Source organism: Accipiter gentilis, chromosome Z, assembly GCF_929443795.1.
Source record: "Accipiter gentilis chromosome Z, bAccGen1.1, whole genome shotgun sequence".
NCBI lineage: Eukaryota > Metazoa > Chordata > Aves > Accipitriformes > Accipitridae > Astur > Astur gentilis.
The window spans coordinates 63,303,256-63,317,139 of NC_064919.1; the positions used below are offsets into that span (position 1 = coordinate 63,303,256).

Consider the following 13,884-nt stretch of genomic DNA (forward strand, 5'->3'; position numbering starts at 1 on the left):
CCAAGGGCAACGGAAACCGCTTCGGCACGGTCGAGAGACCTGCCATCCACCTTTTTAAAGCTAATAGTCACGTGCCAGGCCAAACTAAAAGTAAGAATATTTTAACACATCACACGCATAAAAATATGGAAAAGTTTATTCAAGCAAAACCGGGAAAACACAACTGTCAATGCAAAACCATCTTTAGAATACTGCTTAGCTGAGTCTTCAATGGCATGAACTCAATGCTTCCACTTTACGTGCATTTTCCCTAGCGGTGTCATATTTTGCTACGCGGGACGGCACCTACAGGTTGCGTCTACGGCTGGATGCTCTGCTTCACTAATCAGCATACAGCACAGTCACAAGTGGCTGTTACAATCAAGAACTACAAACTTTTCGCTGTTTAAAGTTATACACAATACTTCAATAAAAAAGGTTAAAAAAACAACAAACAACACACACCAAAGAGTGGCTTAACTAACTTTTCCAGTCAGAGCTTTCAAACAGGGGCAGAGCAGGGTCATGCATCTTGTCTGAGCTCTGCAGACTGCTGGTGCCCAGAGAGTGAGGACAGACATGACAGGGCCTTGGTTTAAGCCAAATTTTACAAAAAAGCTTATATGGATATATGGATTATTCTTCTTGTGTTACTGCTGCCTTTCAGAGGGAGATGAGCACCTGGGACCGGACAGCTACGAAGCGGCTCTTTAGGTAGTTTCACCAGTTACACTACCTGTTCAAACATTCATTGTGTGCCAAGAATTAAATTTCACTTCAAAGAGTTGCATGGCCACGTTCTGAGTCTCTTGAGAGAACAACAACTACCAGAAAGGTTACATTTTCAAATTCCTAAAGTGAGATTAATATGCATTATGAAAGCAATCAAGCTTAGTACGTTGATTACATACACTATGTAAGATTAAACAGCATCTCTCCTGAATCACAGCAAACGGGCATCATCTTCAAGCTGTAGAACAATTGCCTTCAAAGATGGATCTTCTGCCCAGTTAACTCTGCTTGCAATTATGATACTCTGTAAGAAGGAAAGATTATTGGTTAAAAAAAGCCCTTAAAAAGGATTATTCCTAGTAAAACCTCTCAAAAGCTGTCCATTTTTTTAATTTGGAAGCCCTTGAAATTCACAGCAGTGTTTGAAGTAGGCGGGATGAAGGGAAAGAGGAGGAAGGGAAGTATTGTTTTACATCCTATTGTCAATACATAGGCAACAAAAACCCAAAAGCAGTGCTTTGAATTTCCTAGAGGATATTTTTTTCATTTTTTAAACACATGGAATAAAGTTTGCCTCAAACACAAGATAACACAATTAATGTTCTCACCCTGCCAATCTGGATTGAAAATGGGAATTACTATATTTAACCAAAGATGATTTGCTCTACTCACAGCTCAGAAAATTTCAGGAATACAAAAATCAGAAGATAATTCTAGGAATCTAATCTAAAACCCACTAAAATGTTTAATTTCTCATTCTCAATTTGAGATATAACATTGTTACCAATGCAAACTAGTAGTAGACATAACAGGTAATATGAAAACCCGTGGCTCACTTTCAGTCCTTGAAGTTCTCCGATCTTTCAAATTCATGACATGGTTATATCCTGTGTTCTACCTGAAGCTGTCCAATATGTTCTCTCTTTTCCCCAGTCTATATTTTTTAAATAAACTTTGTGTGCACTGAACGGGATTTCATAACCCATTTGCAGATAAACTCGAGTACTGCAATTGCAATTTACCATTCACTGTGCCTGACATCTTTCTACTTTAGTCACTGATCTGTGGACCCAGGTGAAGGAAGCCAGGACAAGTCACACAGTGAGACGCAGAGTACCAAACTGCAGCACAGCGTATATGAGCTTTAGTTAAGCCCCTTGGAGCAGAGGATGCTGCAGGAGGCCCTCCCACCCACTCCAAATCATGAGGTTTTCTTCCTCACTTTGCGTGACTTCATACTCCACATGACCTGCCAGCCAGCTGCATGGATACACACTCGTACACAGCCTCCGATACGTGGGTAACCAAAAGGTTGAAGGCTACGCCACTGAAAGTATTTGGAGATTGGCCGTGGCTGCAGGCCAAGGCTTTCAAAAGGGTGCAGGGGGTGATGCAAACAGAGAAGTGCATGTGGTTGGAAAGGGGAAAGACTGAGAGCAGCAGTCTGGCTTGCTGGTATCATGGGATTAAGACCCACTTATTTTTCCTAACCATAAGATGGGGAAACTGGTCTGGAGGAGCATAGGGGTGACAGTGTAAGGAAATACAGCCGCTTCTGTGACAGATATTCTCTGAGAAAATGGATTATTTTTGTACCTTTAAGGGAACAAAGGAATAAAGATAGACAGACCAACTCTAAACTCTGTAAATAATTATTCCAAAGAAGTTTGTGACGATTTCATGCTTTTAGCTTTTAAAGCAATAAAATTTTCCTTTCATACAGCAGTTTTTCCATCACCCTAGTTACTTAAAGATTTTAAAAAACACAATTTTGTTCGAAGCTACATTTACCATACACTATGTTATCTTGACTGTAATGCAAAACTGCAAACTTGCTACTCAAACCTACAACACATTACCTGAAATATATTTTTAATTACTGTAGTAATCTGTATCTCTTTTTCCAATTGATTACGTATCGCCTCCAGTATTTCGACCATGTTCACACTTGCTTGTTCCTCCTTTTGTTTTTTCATCATGGTATGAATTTTCAGTAGTTTCTCTCTTCCAGCTGTTTTTAGTGCTGTTCCATTATCAGGAAAACGAAGTGTTAAGAAGTAGTTAGGTGACCCATAGAACTAAAGATAGGCTTTTTTTCCTCAGAGACATCTAAGGCACTTCCACTGCAATAACCCCAACTTCACACTCTGTCCCTTCCCACCAGCACACCTCAAGATAATTCTTTCACACAAGAGACAACAAGGGCTGTGGCTACCTGGTGTCAAAGCACATTGATCCCTGGCTGCTAGCAAAACCGAAAGTACTTTGTATGCTCTTTGCATTTCCATCAGACATGGACTGTAATTTGAACATCTGTCCTACACCCTGTCTTCAGTTGTCACAACCTGTATAGTAAGTGGTGTTTAAGACCCTTTCCCCTTTTTCAAATTTGATTGAAACCAAATTCTGAAGTCATACAAGGGACGTATGGACAACACCAGTGAATATTACTAGTTTTTTATAGGAAACCAGGCTAAAAACTAGACTGAATAAGATCAGTTAGGGACAGTTTATACATTGAAAGAATACCGACAGAGCATTCCTTCCTTTATTTCCAAAGATATTGGGGATGTTAATTTTCCTATGAAGACAGGTATTTAATTGTCGGTGTTCATTACTGTCAACATATACACCATTTCCTATGCATGAAACAAAAAACAGTTAAAATTGTTGGCAAACCTGGTCATATGACATTAGGAGCATTCAAAAAACCTATTTACCTTATTAAGTTCTGAAGATTGACTTCACATCTAAATTTGACCCACTCTTAACAAGCTTACTGAATACCAACATATATACTATTATGAGAGTTCTTTGTAAGTAAATCCCCTCCCCTATTCTGCAAACATTTTATAAAGGTACAGTCTGACAAAAAATAAAATCCTTTAGGTGTTGCAGGACTTATTAAACTACTAAATGATGTGTCATTTTCTGGGGAGCTTCCTAAATAAACCACCACCACACGCTTTCTGAGTTTCTTGCATCTCATTCTAACACGTCAGTCTCATGCTCAAGTAGGCAACACACCAGCTAATTTTTAGAGTACTTCCTACTCTTTTCAGAAGTTTTGTAACTGTGTTGAGAGTTTTGCAGTTACTTCAGATGTAAATTAATAATGAACTGTACATTCAAATATAAAACAAAGACAATACAGCTAACACTTACTGAGTCTTTTCCTTCTAATGTCCATCAATTTCTGCTCTTTCTCACGTGCTTGCTGAAAGAAAGAAAGAAAAAAAAAAAAAAAAGTATCTCTTGGCTCCAAAAAATAATTAAAGATGCTAATTCAATCCACAAAAGCAGTTGAGCGGAGCTCTAGAAGCAGACTTTCCTACATACTCACTTTAAGTAATCATTTTGGTAATTTTACTATTAGTAGAAACCTCACCCTTTGGGCCACACATTTAGCTTCAAATTACTTGTGTGATCCTGTTACTTTCAAATTGTACTCCTGCTCATGTTAAGGTCGGTAGACCTGCACAACTGCAACAGAAGCTACAACTGCCACTTACCTGCTGATATTTAATTATTTTCTGGCTGAGCGCTACTATGCATGTCACAGTTTCCGTGATCAGTCTAAGGAAGAAAACACAGTTGCATACTTTAAGACCATTAATATGAGTCACCAGCATAAATATTTTAATCAAGGTTATTTGGATTAAACAAAAAAAATCCCCATTTCCCCTAACACCAAAAAAGTATACTTTTTTTTTTTTTGACACACTGCAGCCTTCCTAATACCAAGTATTGTTGTGGGGGCCAAAGAGTCTCCTTACTTCCCTCTCAGTTTCTGTAATGTTTCAGTTAAGTCTGTTTAACATTTCAAATCACAGAGCCTGGAAGGCATCAAGGAAGCCTAGCCACCTGAGAATGGCTAAGAACTGAAGCTCCTGAATTCTGGTGCATGGCAGGGACATCATGGAGATGCAATGTTTGCAGCTGTATTTCTGACAGAAATTAAATTTCTCATATAAAACTTCACATACACGCGGCCATTAATATTGGGCAGGAAATCAAAAGCTAATTTTAAACATCTTTGAAACTTTCAGTTCTTTTTCAAAGACATTAAGCTCCTATATGATTAATTAATGAAGGCAGCAAAGCAGAGGCAAGGCTCTGTTACAGGCCTGTAATATGTGCTCACCTGTTATAAATGCAGGGAACTCATGCATTAAAGACAAAAAACTCTTAACTATAAACAGTTCTCAATAGTCAATCAAAAATTATGATCTCTTTAACCAAAGGTTGGTTAATTCAGAGCCCAAATGTAAATCCACCCTGGGTATAAGAGGTCTGATCATGCTGACTCTAGCCAGAAGGTGGACAGTATATCATTCAGTCAAAACTAGAAGAAGGAAGCTTGCTTTTAAAAAAGGTACAATGAAGTAATGTAGAAATGTGTCACATTAAACTGTGCAAAGTCCATTCCTTTCTAGCCATCCTTTACCCAAGAACACCTTACCGTGAGTCATAATCATCATTTTGCTTCATTTTGTTTCTCAGGGCAAATGTAAGCTGGATCCTGCATAGTGTGGGGAAGAAACATATAACTGATAAGAACTGGTAAGAAACTGAGAGAAGTAGATTTAGCTAAGTAACAGAAAAGGTATTTCCAAGGTTCCATGTATGTCCACTTTCACATTGGGATTATATGTATGAAATACTCAGTACCTTTTAAATATCACACTTCTTAAATAATGGGGCTTAACTCTCAGGACAAGAAAGGCGTATCAATGATTATTTGTGAGAGTGACAACTCCTTCCTCTCTTGCCAAACATACTTGGACACCATTAATCCGAGTCTGCAGAAAGGAAGCTGGGCAAAGGTGGGAATTCAAATGAACTGCCATGTAACACAGGAGATGTATAACACCTATCAACTTCCACCTTTTCTTATGCATTGGCAAAATACTGCCAAGAAATATGTTTTCTGATTTATACAGTCAGACTTTCACAATTTTGCAGGAAACTTTTGGTTTACACATTTCAACTTGTAATTTTTTTTTGTTCTCTACAGTATCTCCATTTGCATTCTTACTGGTTAGATGGTACTAGAATCTCTCATGTTTGTAGCACACACCATACCACTTTGAAATCCTATTTTAATCAGAATAATGTATATGTGCACATATGTGCGCACACATAAACAAATGGAAAACCTCCAAATAAACACGAAGAAAATTCTACCTTTGCAAGGCTAACGTCTTGTTCTGTAAAGAGATGGTTACTTCCTCCATACGTTTTTCCCAATCTTCTATGTCCCTGAAGGGGAAAAAAAAAACAAAACAAAAAACCACAACCCCGAACAGTGTGAAGATAACAAAAAACTTAAAAGCAATGTCACACTTTTAACTTGCTCTCTACATGTCTAAAGCAAGAATTTTTCTTATAAACCACAAATAATTAAGGTCAAGAGTATTTTAGCCTCTGGAACTATGTTAGTGAATTCTAGCCATCACAAGAAAGACGGCAAGTTTAGAAGACACACCAAATACAGAACTACATTAGGAGACTGTGTAAAGTATTTCTTCCCCATGTAGAACATGGACCTGTTGGAGCAAGTCCAGAGGAGGGCCACGATGATCAAAGGAATGAAACACCTCTTCTGTGAAAACAGGCTAAGAGAGTTGGGCTTGTTCAGCCTGGAGAAGAGAAGGATCCTGGGAGACCTTATAGCAGCCTTCCAGTACATAAAGGAGCCTACAGGAAAGCTCCAGAGGGACTTTTTACAAAGGCATGTAGTGATAGGACAAGGGGTAATGGCTTTAAACTGAAAGAGTGTAGGTTTAGATTACACATAAGGAAGAAATTCTTCACTGTGAGGGTGGTGAGGCATGGGAACAGGTTGCCCAGAGAAGTTGTGGATGCCCCCTCCCTGGAAGTGTTCAAGGCCAGGTTGGATGGGGCTTTGAGCAACCTGGTCTAGTGAAAGTTGTCCCTGCCCATGGCAGGGGGGTTGGAACTAGATGATGTTTAAGGTCCCTTCCAACCCAAACCATTCTATCATTCTCTTAATTTCCTTTATTTTCACTGGACTCCTACAAAGTACTGATCGTTAATCCAGAGATTTACTAAGAAGGAATAACTAGAAGAGAAAGTCCAAGCTCAGTTCTTAATCCTCCTCCTCTTTACTTTAAAATAGATAAAAAGCTTGAAGTTATACAATGACATACTTCTTGATTTTGTTTTGGTTCTTGATGTAATCACAGCAGATGACTTGACCTGCAAAGAAAGAACATCACTAAAAAAAGCACAACAGAGACTTCTAAATACTATCTACAGAGCATAAAGGATTAGCAGTTTGATGGCTACACTAACGAGGTATTTCTTAGTCCTGCCTCCAAGCCTTATCATCTCTTCCACTGTTAGTGAGACTACACTGTCGATCAGCTACAGCAGAGAAATAATTAGGCCTTAAAATATTTCCATTTAGCATGTTTTAGACATGCCAGAGCTGGCTGCAGCATTGCTCTATACATGCAGCTGGCTTGTTCAGTGGAAGAAGGCGTAAATACCGGAAACAAGAAGAAACACTTTAAATCAGTATGGCTGCCAAACACTTTGGTGGACTTTTGGTACGACTTCATCCCCAGTAATCAGATTCCTGAAAACCACGGTCACATGTCAGAGTCCTGAGTCTAAAGCGAAAACCCAAGAGGAGGAAGGGCAGCGGGCAACAGTCATCAGGCAGTTTTGTAAGCGTGCCAACGGGTCTCCAAGAGCCGTCTAGAAAATGCAGTAAGATGCTCAGCCAAGAAAAGTATTTCACTACCATGAGGAGCGCTTTCGATGAATAACTTTTAAGAATACACCTATCAGCCACGCCACACGCTCTATCACTGTAACATCACGTTAAGAGGAAGCGTCGGCGGTGGCCGGGGGGAGTCAGAGCAGGGAGAGGCTTACGGGCATCAACCGCCGTGCTGTACTCCGCGAGCTGCTGCTTGTTCTGGTCCCTCAGCCTGGAACAGGAGCAGAAGCAAAGCGACACAGGTCAGGCCCCGCACGGCGGGCGCTGCGGGGGCCCGGCCGCAGCCGCCGCCGCCCCTCACGCCCACCCCACCGCGGCCTAGCTCGCCGCCGCCGCCGCCGCCGGCTCCCCGCCGGCACTGACCGGAGCAGTCCGAGGACGCCCGCCTTCCTCTCCGGCACGTCCGCCTTCCTCTCCGGCGCGTCCGCGTCCACGTTCGCGTCCACGTTCGCCTCCGTGTCCACGTTCGCCTCCGTGTCCATGTCCGCCGCCTCCGGCTCGCAATGCATCGGCTTCAAGGCCTCCTCTTCAAAAATCCCGCGCGCGGCCCTCGGCAGCGCGGACGGCGATTGTTTCCGCCTGGTGCGGCGGCGCTCCAGCCAATCCCGCGCCTCTTCTTCCCCATCGGCGTTTCGGCGCTCGGCCGCCAGGCGGGGACGGGCGCGCCCTGCCGGCAGGGGCGGGGCGGAGCGGGGCCACCCGTTCCCGAAGCAGCGCCCGGGGCCTGACCCAGGCTGCCCGTCAGAGGGGCGTGTGGGGGCTGGGGGCTTATTGCCCACCCAGGCCCTTCCCGTAAAAAGCCCCTTCACCTGTGGCAGGCGCAAGAAGGGAGGGACGCAGTCCGTTCTCCCGGGTGTTTTTCAGATAAATGACAGAAGGGAAGGAGAAGTACCGTTAAATACTGGTAACAGAGATTTAAAAAAAAAACCCAAACAACACGGGGGAAGTGGTCGACAAAAAAGTTATTGCTGCCAAGTGAAGGCAGATACAGCTCTCTCAGCAGTGTTCTCCCAGAGGCAGAGGTGACTCGTCACAAGTCACTGTTACGGGTTCCTGCAGCGCGGAGCTTTTTTTGGTAGAGGGGCAGGGGGCCACAGGGCTGGCTCCTGTGAGAAGCTGCTCGAAGCTTCCCCGGCTCCGAGTTGGGCCTGCCGCTGGCCAAGGCTGAGTCCATCAGCAATGGTGGTAGCACCTCTGGGGGAACAGATTTGAGAAGGGGAACCGGCAGTGCAGGAGGAAAATGGAATGTGAGAGAACCCCTCTGCTGACAGCGAGATCAGTGAGGAAGGAGGGGAGGAGGAGGGGATGCCCCTGCAGCCCATGGTGAGGCAGCAGGCTGTCACCCCCAGGCCATGGAGGGGAGCGGGGGAGCAGATGCCCACCTGCAGCCCGGGGAGGACCCCACGCCAGAGCAGGGGGTGCCCCCCAAGATGGCCGTGACTCTGTGGGAAAGCCACGCTGGACCAGCATGTGCTTGAAGGACTGCAGCCCGTGCAAAGGACCCACGCTGGAGCAGTTTGTGAAGAACTGCAGCCTGTGGGAAGGACCCACGTTGGAGAAGTTTGTGAAGGACTGTCTCCTGTGGGAGGGACCCCATGCTGGAGCAGGGGAAGAGTGAGGAGTCCTTCCCCAGATGAGGAAGGAGCAGCAGAGACATGTGGCAAGCTGACCGCATCTCCTGCACTGCTGTGGGGGAGGAGGGAGAGAAGTTGAAGTGGGAAGGAAGCAGGGGGGGGGGGGGGGGGGAGGGGGGGGAAGGTGTTCTAAGGTTTGGGTTTACTTCCTAGTATCCTTGTTTTGATGCGTAGTAAATTAAATTGATTTTGTTTCTTCCCCAAGTTGAGCCTTTCTTTTGCCTGTGACCATAAGTGGTGAGTGATCCCTCCCGGTCCTTATCTCGAGCCACAAGCCTGCCTTTATATTTTCTCCTCATCTCACTATGGCCAGGGGTGAGGGTCGGGGGGGGAGGGGGTTAGTGAGTGAGTGGCTTACCAGCTGGGCTTAAATCACAACAGCTACTAACAAAAATATCCTATAATAAATAAATACTAAGTTAAATAGAGCTGCACTCCAGTTTGGCTAACCTGGCAGACACTGTCTCTGCCACCACATCAGCAGGTGCCTGTAGCCCTAGCTGGCGGATCAGCCAGCCCAGTTGGGCTAGCCACCCCTGCTAGACACCTCCACTGTAGGAGGAAGTCATCTGTGCTACCCCACAGAACACAAGGTGAAAATACTTTATGAAAAGGCTGAAACACACAAATAAGGTACATTATAGACAGAAGAGAACAGAGTCATCATTCTGCTTGATATCAGATAGGAGTTACTACTACTTAAGCAGAGGCTGCACAAATAAGGTACATTATAGACACAAGAGAACAGAGTCATCATTCTGCTTGATATCAGATAGGAGTTACTACTACTTAAGCAGAGGCTGAGCTAGATCCCACAACCAAGAAGAGTTCAGCTGTCCAATGGTGCTTATCTTGCCATTGCTGCTCCTGGCATATTTGTCCTTGATTGCCTGCAGAGAGATAAGCGTGATTAAGTTTATCCTGTTCATAAACCTACACTATTCCAGCTCAATTGAGGCTTGATGGGTCAAGCCAAGCCCATAGCCCACCCTAACACATGCCACCAGTTCACAGCTGGCTCATGCTACTTTGGCAAGCTTGAGATCTTCAGCTGAAGTGAGCCAGTCTGATCCAAGCCTGGCAGCAGTGGCTCAGCTAAGCCAGCTTCAAAGCACCACATATTGACACTTAACCACACATACTCCCCAACTGCCCTGTGAGATGCTGCTTACCATATGCATGGTAGCACCCTTATTCACAAGGATTACATTCTTTGCTATATGCCTCATAACTGGGAGAAGGTCGCTCTCAGTGTAGGACATGCAGTGTTGCAGAGTTGGTGTCTGAAACGAAGGTAAGTCTTTAGACAAGCCTACTAGAACAATCTGAGTACACTGGGTTCTTTGTCTTCTGTTGGGCTTGGGCAACTGCAGTCTCCTGTCTCACAGGGGAGTGTTAACAGTTACTGCTCTACTGCTGTGCCCTTGTAATGGCCCACAGGGAGACAAAATGCTGAGATACCATGAAGGAAGCAGAAGGCATGCACCTGGCCCAGGGTGGCCTTTGAAGCTGGTGCACAGGCACACCAAGTTCCAAACTAGGAGGTGGTCTGACAAGCATGACTTACCCACTCATATCCAGTGAGTTGCAGAGCCAAACAGCAAGCAGCGGCTGCTGTCTCAGATGGAAGGAAGTGAACCATATCATAGTCCAAAATGGACAACTCCATTAGGTACCTAGCCAGGCAGTGCTGTTGGAAGTCCATCTGCAGGAAATCAGAGTTAAGTATTTGGCTATCTCCAAGGCAAGAACATCCTGTCAAGCCTTTGTTTAGTCAAGCAGAAAGAAATACTCCCTTAGTGAACATTTTCAGAGCTATAGGCTTGAAATTCAAGTAACTTAATCACAGGCTGCTCATAGTCTAGGAACACTCCTTTCAATGGCAGTCTAGCAGTCACCTGCAGTAGCAGGCACACATTTTAACTCTGATTTTGGGTGGGTTAGGCTCACGTGACCACAAGCAGACAAACACACAAGGGACAGGTCTCAACCAGGCTCAGTTGCCAACTGTTGCAGTACTCTAAGGTTTTGAACCATCCTAACAACCTGCCACAGTAGAGTATTGACTTTTCCAGATATTGCTTACAGTAACGCATTTTCCCAGCATTACCTCCAAAACACTTGAAATCCTTCTTAGGAAGTGTGGAGGGAGAGGGAGGCTCAGACCAAAGTCCAGGGCTTGCAGGATCTTCACCTCCATCTGGCAGATTTCTAGCGTTGTATAAGTGCGATCAGTTACATAGGTAAAGTCTCCAATATGTGGGGGAAACATCTCTTCATATTTGCTGGCAATGAATATAGCCGTAGTACCAACCAGCTGCAACAGCTTCTTGGAAACAGGATTGTCCTGTAGTAAGAAGCAGTAGAGATTTATCTGAATGACTTGGCTCAGAACACAGCTTTTAAAGGTAGCCAGTGTGAAGTTTGTTCTACAGCAGGATGATCATACTGGCATATACGGAATAACTGTACATCATCTGTTACCTCTATTGGTATCTGCAGGGGTATTTAGAAGGCTTTGAGATCAAATCAGGGAGAGGCATAAACAGTTTTGTTATATCAAGTCACTGTTCATAGCTAAGAGGGTTATGCAGTGCACACAATTCAACATCAAATACCCAAATAGGGTGTTACTGATCAGTGCTCGTTATGCCTTAGCTTAGGGTAGAAGCATTGCCTGACACTGGGCAAGAGACACTCACCTGCAGGAAGCGATCAGTGATGGCAACTGCCAGGTACAAGGTCTCCTGCTGGAGTCCGAATTTTAACTGTACTTGCACAAGCCAGTCCATTAGTGTGGCACGCATGTTCCCATTTATTTTCTGGCCATCCAGGTATTGGGGTCTGATGGTTTTTTTTTGCTGTGTGGAAGGAATATGGTTATTAGATCTCATCACTTAGCTGAAGGATTTGTAATGCCTAGCCTCTATTGCATCTTAAGGCTTATCAAGGAGTTCAGTACACCCATAGCCCATAGGCGTAGGCCATAGGGCACCAGGTTTCTTTGTTTACTAGAGATGGGCTAGAAGGAGCATGGTACTAGTACTACTAGTTGTTTGGTCTAACAGCCAGCATCTGTTTATGCTATCAGCTCAGTTTAATCTTGTATTTTAAAGTTAAGGGATGACTTATTAGTGCCTCAGGAAAATCCATAGGTGAAAGTGAATACCAGCTGCAAGCCATGCCTATGACAGGTTCACTGTCAGTGTTAGCAGATGCCCCTTGAACTTCTGACCTACTCCTACTAACCTCAAGCTGTCTCAGATACTTGTAGATGTCCTTCACATAGCTGCTGCAGAGGCTTGGGTCAGAAGCATCTTCCTCATCTACATCTTCCGCATCAAGCAAGACATCAGAAAAAGCCTGACATAGCATATCGTCTGATGGGCAACATTCAGATACCTCCACGGGGATTGGAGACTGAGGCGCCAGCTACAAGGAAATTTGGGATCAGTGTGGGCAGCACCTCCTTCCGCAGCTCAGCCCGGGCCAAGTGAGGGCTCCTGTGGGGCAGGCTGCATCCAGCAGCCCCGCAGTGCTGGGGAGGAGGCAGCAGGCCATACCTGGGAGGGCTCCAGGACTGGTGGCAGCACCTGCCTGGTGGTGGCCCTCAGCGTGCTCTTCCTGGTAGCCATCTTCCCCAGAGAGACTGTGAGAGAGGACCTGGTGGCCAGCTTCCGCCTGCTGCCCAGGACCACCATCACTTTGGTGGCAGCCTGTGTCTTTGGCTCAGAGGTGCAGTTGCCGATGCCTCCCAGGGCGATGCAGGTACGAAGCCCCAGCTTGGAAGCCACCATCACTGACCTGTGTTTCATGTCAGGAATCCGACTGCTCTTCACCCGTGTATTGATGGCCCCATGGATGCGCTGTGGGGAGACGGGAGGGTGGTCAGCAGCAGCATGATGGAGGGGGGGGAAGAGGGGGGGGGGCATGGGGCTTGCTGATGCACCCCATGAGTGGTGACTTTGTGGGCAGGGGGTGCAGGTGGGAATGCATGGCTGCAGCCATGAAACTGGAGAGTTAGAAGAGCAGAGCTTGGGGGGGGGGGACGGGACGGGACACGACACACGGACGACACACACACATGTGCGGGCACTCGCCCCTCGCCCAAAAGCGGTGGCCTGGAGAAGAGGGGCTGGGGGGTGTTGCAGGCACTCGCCCCACACCCGAAAGCGGTGGCCTGGAGAAGAGGGGCCGGGGGGTGTTGCAGGCACTTGCCTGTCACCCAAAAGTGGTGGCCTGGAGGAGGGGAGCTGGGAGTGGGTTGCAGGCACTCGCCCCTCACCCAAAAGCGGTGGCCTGGAGAAGAGGGGCCAGGGGGTGTTGCAGGCACTCGCCCCTCACCCGAAAGCGGTGGCCTGGAGAAGAGGGGCCAGGGGGTGTTGCAGGCACTCGCCCCTCACCCGAAAGCGGTGGCCTGGAGAAGAGGGGCCAGGGGGTGTTGCAGGCACTCGCCCCACACCTGAAAGCGGTGGCCTGGAGAAGAGGGGCTGGGGGGTGTTGCAGGCACTTGCCCGTCACCCAAAAGCGGTGGCCTGGAGGAGGGGAGCTGGGAGTGGGTTGCAGGCACTCGCCCCACACCCAAAAGCGGTGGCCTGGAGAAGAGGGGCCAGGGGGTGTTGCAGGCACTCGCCCCACACCCGAAAGCAGTGGCCTGGAGAAGAGGGGCTGGGGGTGTTGCAGGCACTCGCCCCACACCCGAAAGCGGTGGCCTGGAGAAGAGGGGCCGGGGGGTGTTGCAGGCACTCGCCCCACACCCGAAAGCGGTGGCCTGGAGAAGAGGGGCCG

General features: G+C 46.3%; 2 protein-coding genes across 2 annotated transcripts; both read right to left on the reverse strand.

Annotated features, from left to right (window-relative positions):
* Positions 1 to 120: 120 nt before the first annotated feature.
* Positions 121 to 8,035, reverse strand: CENPH (centromere protein H). The gene is made up of 9 exons (XM_049795177.1): positions 7,826 to 8,035; positions 7,618 to 7,673; positions 6,885 to 6,933; positions 5,899 to 5,973; positions 5,174 to 5,233; positions 4,224 to 4,287; positions 3,877 to 3,928; positions 2,571 to 2,734; positions 121 to 1,015 (listed from the first exon to the last, which is right to left on the reverse strand). The coding sequence occupies exons 1-9, from the start codon at positions 7,969 to 7,971 to the stop codon at positions 923 to 925; spliced, it is 759 nt and encodes a 252-aa protein (XP_049651134.1). The 5' UTR covers positions 7,972 to 8,035; the 3' UTR covers positions 121 to 922.
* A 1,846-nt stretch (positions 8,036 to 9,881) lies between these two features.
* On the reverse strand, positions 9,882 to 12,911 carry CCNB1 (cyclin B1). The gene is made up of 7 exons (XM_049795204.1): positions 12,660 to 12,911; positions 12,346 to 12,528; positions 11,799 to 11,957; positions 11,207 to 11,443; positions 10,664 to 10,801; positions 10,269 to 10,379; positions 9,882 to 9,986 (listed from the first exon to the last, which is right to left on the reverse strand). The coding sequence occupies exons 1-7, from the start codon at positions 12,909 to 12,911 to the stop codon at positions 9,882 to 9,884; spliced, it is 1,185 nt and encodes a 394-aa protein (XP_049651161.1).
* Positions 12,912 to 13,884: the final 973 nt, after the last annotated feature.

Excerpts from the sequence above, each read along its gene's own strand:
- CENPH (XM_049795177.1), bottom strand. The coding sequence starts at position 7,971 with ATGCATTGCGAGCCGGAGGCGGCGGACATGGACACGGAGGCGAACGTG. Across the intron at positions 7,674-7,825 it reads GGCGTCCTCGGACTGCTCCG|GCTGAGGGACCAGAACAAGC; the intron begins GTCAGTGCCGGC and ends CTCCTGTTCCAG. Across the intron at positions 5,974-6,884 it reads AACCAAAACAAAATCAAGAA|GGACATAGAAGATTGGGAAA; the intron begins GTATGTCATTGT and ends TTTCCCCTTCAG.
- CCNB1 (XM_049795204.1), bottom strand. The coding sequence starts at position 12,911 with ATGAAACACAGGTCAGTGATGGTGGCTTCCAAGCTGGGGCTTCGTACC. Across the intron at positions 11,444-11,798 it reads TCACTGATCGCTTCCTGCAG|GACAATCCTGTTTCCAAGAA; the intron begins GTGAGTGTCTCT and ends TTCTTACTACAG. Across the intron at positions 10,380-10,663 it reads AACTCACTGGATATGAGTGG|ACACCAACTCTGCAACACTG; the intron begins GTAAGTCATGCT and ends CCTTCGTTTCAG.